General features: G+C 42.7%; 1 protein-coding gene across 1 annotated transcript; it reads left to right on the top strand.

Moving 5' to 3' along the window:
• Positions 1–307: 307 nt before the first annotated feature.
• Positions 308–2,135, top strand: LOC123189251 (probable L-ascorbate peroxidase 7, chloroplastic). Its single transcript, XM_044601628.1, has 7 exons — positions 308–556; positions 641–727; positions 1,092–1,166; positions 1,247–1,324; positions 1,417–1,521; positions 1,677–1,749; positions 1,861–2,135. Exons 1-6 carry the CDS (start codon positions 539–541, stop codon positions 1,695–1,697), a joined length of 384 nt encoding a protein of 127 aa, XP_044457563.1. The 5' UTR covers positions 308–538; the 3' UTR covers positions 1,698–1,749; positions 1,861–2,135.
• The last annotated feature ends 2,847 nt before the right edge of the window (positions 2,136–4,982 follow it).

Genomic DNA, 4,982 nt, shown 5'->3' with positions numbered 1-4,982 from the left:
ATCCAGGTCACCAGGTCCACCGGCCGCCACGCCGCCGCTGCACAGCCGCCCGCCACCGCCTCGCATCCACCACCTTGAGGCAGCCCGCGCTGGATGAGACCGCCGCCGCCCGCGGCCAGATGCGCCGCCGGCAGAGGGCCTCGCGTCGCCGAGCCCTGTTACCTAGATTGAGAGAGACGCCCCGCCGCCGCCGTCGCTGGGTCCAGCGCGAGCTTTGCGGGCGGAAGCCTCTGGCGGCGGCGAGACGGGAAGGGGCGAGGGGGAGGGGTGGTGGTGGCGGCGATACGTGACATATTAGTCTAACACTTTGCATATAAACCAAGTGTATTCGTTATCTCCATAATCTTACTGATAATTCCATCGCTATATCAAAAGCACGGAGTTGTTATTAATAATTTGGAGATAAAAAAAGGCACCTGTGTATTGATAAATGCATTTAATATGATGATTGCTAATTCCTCAATTATGTGTTATTTATGTTTTTTCAGATGCTGGCCCGAGTGCTCCTGCTGACCACTTGAGGCTGGTATTCTACAGAATGGGCCTTGATGACAAGGTATGTAAATAATGATCTGTGTTACCTGTTTGCCCTTGCTGTTTCGGCTGGCGTTGTTGAGCTGTGTGTACCCTGTATCTGCAGGAAATCGTTGCTTTGTCTGGGGCACATACACTTGGAAGGTCTAGGCCTGAACGGAGTGGCTGGGGGAAACCTGAAACAAAATATACTGTATGCTGTTCTTAACTTTTCTGTGTATGTATATGCTACCTTGGATGTTGTAATTCCCAGGTTAACGATTGCATAGCATGTTGCAGTATCATTTTGACCACCGCTGGAAATTTGCATACTTAAAATTGCACTTAAAATCTCTCTGGGAACTAGCAGTGCTTATTTTCAAGATTTGTACACTTTACATAATGTTCCTTAGCCTTTGTTTACATCTGATAGTGTCAGTTGAGATATGCAAAAAAATTGTGCACACAGTCCTTATAGTACCCGCTTCAAAACATTAATGTTGTGTGCACTTGCTCCATGTAGATGTACAAGTGAATTGCCTGTGTGAGTAATGTTCTTCCATTATTTGCTTCGACAGAAAAATGGTCCTGGTGCACCTGGTGGACAATCATGGACAGCTGAGTGGCTGAAGTTTGATAACAGTTACTTCAAGGTAAGTGCCCCGTTCAATACTTTACATGCCTGGACAATTCATCCGATTTTGTTAGATCTGAGCTGGTAGCGATACTTTAGGAGATAAAAGAGAAAGGAGATCAGGATCTTCTTGTGCTGCCTACAGATGCTGCATTATTTGAGGACCCAACATTCAAGGTGAGTCTGATGCTCAAACTGTATGTTCTCGGCATCCTATGAGAGCGAAGTAATTCCTGAACTGACTGCATGAGAATCCACAACGCTTTCAGGTCTATGCAGAGAAATATGCAGCAGACGAAGAAGCATTCTTTAAAGACTATGCGGAGGCTCATGCTAAACTGAGCAGCCTGGGTGCAAAGTTTGATCCTGCCGAGGTCAGTGTCAGCATCTCGTTCACAGCTTACCAAAGTGTGGGCCGCCCTTCAGTTTATTCTACAAACCATTACACACGCGTTGCTCTGCTCTCTGCTGATTTGATCCAACCTTATCGTCCTTGTGTTTCAAGCTGATCTATGTGGCTGTCCTGCAGGGATTCTCATTGGATGATTAGCGCCACGCGTGAGCCAGAGAACCCTTGAAGCAGCCAAACACACTTCTAAAAGGTACATCACACCCCATCCCACTCCCCAGTTTGTTGATTCATGGCACAGCCCTTTCACCCACTTGATCCCATCGATAAAACAAAGGGCTCACTTTGTTGTGATCCCTCGCAGGACCAGGCCACGGCACAACTTAATCACCATTGTTCCTCTCCAGCTTGGTGTCACTATACTACAGGACGAGGCATTTTCCCAACTTATTATCATACAGTACAAGATAGAGATTTTCCTTCCCAACTTGGTCAAATTGTTAGATTTGGTGGTTGAGGTCGCGAGTGCAAAAATAATACAGGCGTGCCAAACAAATCTGAGCCATTCGTTCATGTGAATCTGCTCCGATGAGATATTCGTTTCATTCCAAAAATTTATCACATGATGTTTTGCCTGCCTGCACTGTGCTGTCATTTTTCTATTAGTCATGTGGCTCATCGAGCACGGTGGGGTGGTGGTGCAGTAAACATCAGATCTGCAATACTGCAATACATAAACCCCTGGACCCTACCGCCTCTGAGGAGCTGCCTCCCGGCGTAAACCGGGAGTGATTTCCATTTGGCGAGCTCCTCCGTGTTTGTCTCCACGGGCAGGCTTGTCATCGGGGTTGTGCATGATTTAATACTTTGTGTGATGAAGATGGAGCATAGCCAGACTATATGATTTTGTAGGGATAACTTTCTATGGCCATGTTATTTTGAGAAGACACAATTGCTTTATTAGTATGCTTGAAGTATTATTGTTTTTATGTCAATATTAAACTTTTGTTTTGAATCTTATAGATCTGAATATTCATGCCACAATAAAGAAAATTACGTGGATAAATATGTTAGGTAGCATTCCATATCAAAAATTCTATTTTTATCATTTACTTACTCGAGGACGAGCAGGAATTAAGCTTGGGGATGCTTGATACATCTTCAACGTATCTATAATTTTTTTAATGTTTCATGCTATTATATTATCTATCTTGGATGTTTTATATGCATTAATATGTTATTTTATATTATTTTTGGGACTAACTTATGAACCTAGAGCCTAGTGCCATTTTCTGTTTTTTCTTATTATTTTTGAGTTTTACAGAAAAGGAATATCAAGAGGAGTCCAGACGAAATAAAACTTTCGCGATGATTTTTCTTGGACCAGAAGACACCCGTAGTACTTAGAGATGTAGTTATAGGAGTCCCGAGGCGACCACAAGCCTCAAGGGCGCATCCTGAGCGCTTGTGGGCCCCTCGGAGCTCCTCCAACCCTAATCTTTGGCCTATAAATTCCCAAATATTCCCAAACGACCAAAAGCGTCCACCAAAACACTTTTCCGCCACCCCAACCTTCTGTACCCGTGAGATCCCATGTTGGGACCTTTTTCGGCACCCTTCCGGAGGGGGATTCGATCACGAAGGGCTTCTACATCAACTCTATTGCCCTTCTGATTAAGCGTGAGTAGTTTATCACAAACCTACGGGTCCATAGGTAGTAGCTAGATGGCTTCTTCTCTCTCTTTGATCTTCAATACAATTTTCTCCTCGATGTTCTTGGAGATCTTTGCGGTGTGTTTGTCGAGATCCGATGAATTTTGGATTTATGATCAGATTATCTATGAATATCGTTTGAGTCTTCTTTGAATTCTTATATGCATGATTTGATATCTTTGTATTTCTCTTCTAATTATCTGTTTGGTTTGGCCAACTAGATTGGTTCTTCTTGCAATGGGAGAGGTGCTTAGTTTTGGGTTCAATCTTGCGGTGTCCTCACCTAGTGACAAAGTAGGGGTAGCGAGGCACGTATTGTATTGTTGTCATCAAGGGTAAAAAGATGGGGTTTTCATCATATTGCTTGAGTTTATCCCTCCACACCATGTCATCTTACTTAAGACGTTACTCTGTTCTTTTGAACTTAATACTCTATATGAATGTTGGATAGCGATCGATGTGTGGAGTAATAGTAGTAGATGCAGGCAGGAGTCGGTCTACTTGACACGGACGTGATGCCTATATTCATAAACATTGCCTTGGATATCGTCATAACTTTGCGCTTTTCTATCAATTGCTTGACGATAATTTTTTCATCCACCGTATGTTTTCTTTCAAGAGAGAAGCCTCTAGTGAAACCTATGGCCCCCAGGTCTATTTTACATCATATATTTTCAGATCTATAAACCAAATAACCTAAAAATACCTTGCTACAATTTATTTGTTTTACGTTTTAGTAATCTTTTATATCTATCTCTATCAGATCTCATCCTTGCAAGTAATTGTGAAGGGATTGACAACCCCTTTATCACGTTGGGTGCGAGTGTTAGATTGTTTGTGCAGGTGCATAGATTGGAGACTTGTGTGTACCTCGTACTGGATTGATACCTTGGTTCTCAAACTGAGGGAAATACTTATCTCTACTTTACTGTATTACCCTTTCCTCTTCAAGGGGAAAACCAACGCAGGCTCCAGAAGTAGCAGTATTTTTGGTTTTTATAATATGACTAAAGTAGACCCGTGGGACATAGTTTTCACTAGAGGTTTCTCTCTCGAAACAATAGCATACGATGGGTAAACAAATTACTGTTGAGCAATTGATAGAAAAAGTGCATAGTTATGACGTATTCATGACAATGATCATGTATATAGGGGCATCATGTTCGTGACAAGTAGACCGACTCCTCCCTGCATCTACTACTATTACTCCACCAATCGACCGCTATCCAACATGCACATGTGGTATTAAGTTCATGACAAACAGAGTAATGCCTTAAGCAAGATGACATGATGTAGGCAAAGTAAACTCAAGCAAAATGATTAAACCCCGTCGTTTTACTCTTAATAGCAGCAATACAATGTGTGAGGACACCGCAAGATTGAACCCATTACAAAGCACCTCTCCACTAAAGATAATCAATCTAGTTGGTCAAACCAAACAGATAGATCGAAGAGAAATACATAGCTATAACAATCATGCTTAATAAAGTTCGGAAAAGATTTAATTACTTTCAGTGAATAATCTGATCATAAACCACGATTCATCGGATCCCAACAAACACATCGCAAAATAAGATTACATCGGATAGAACTCCAAGAAGATCGAGGAGAACATTGTATTGAAGATCAAAGAGAGAGAAAAAAAGTCATCTAGCTACTAGTTATGGACCCGTAGGTCTGTGATAAACTACTCAGGCATCACCGGAAAGTAGCAGGTATGATGTAGAAGTAGAAGCCCTCCATGATCGATTCCCCCTCCGGGAGAGTACCGAA

This window comes from Triticum aestivum, chromosome 2A, assembly GCF_018294505.1.
Source record: "Triticum aestivum cultivar Chinese Spring chromosome 2A, IWGSC CS RefSeq v2.1, whole genome shotgun sequence".
Classification (NCBI taxonomy): domain Eukaryota; kingdom Viridiplantae; phylum Streptophyta; class Magnoliopsida; order Poales; family Poaceae; genus Triticum; species Triticum aestivum.
Note: the sequence above shows the minus strand (reverse complement) of the source record. Positions and strands in the feature narration are given on the sequence as shown.

What these genes read in the sequence shown, in the direction of transcription:
- LOC123189251 (XM_044601628.1), top strand. An exon ending in AACCTGAAACAAAATATACT is followed by an intron (nt 728 to 1,091) that starts GTATGCTGTTCT and finishes TTGCTTCGACAG; the next exon opens with AAAAATGGTCCTGGTGCACC. An exon ending in TTGATAACAGTTACTTCAAG is followed by an intron (nt 1,167 to 1,246) that starts GTAAGTGCCCCG and finishes GCGATACTTTAG; the next exon opens with GAGATAAAAGAGAAAGGAGA.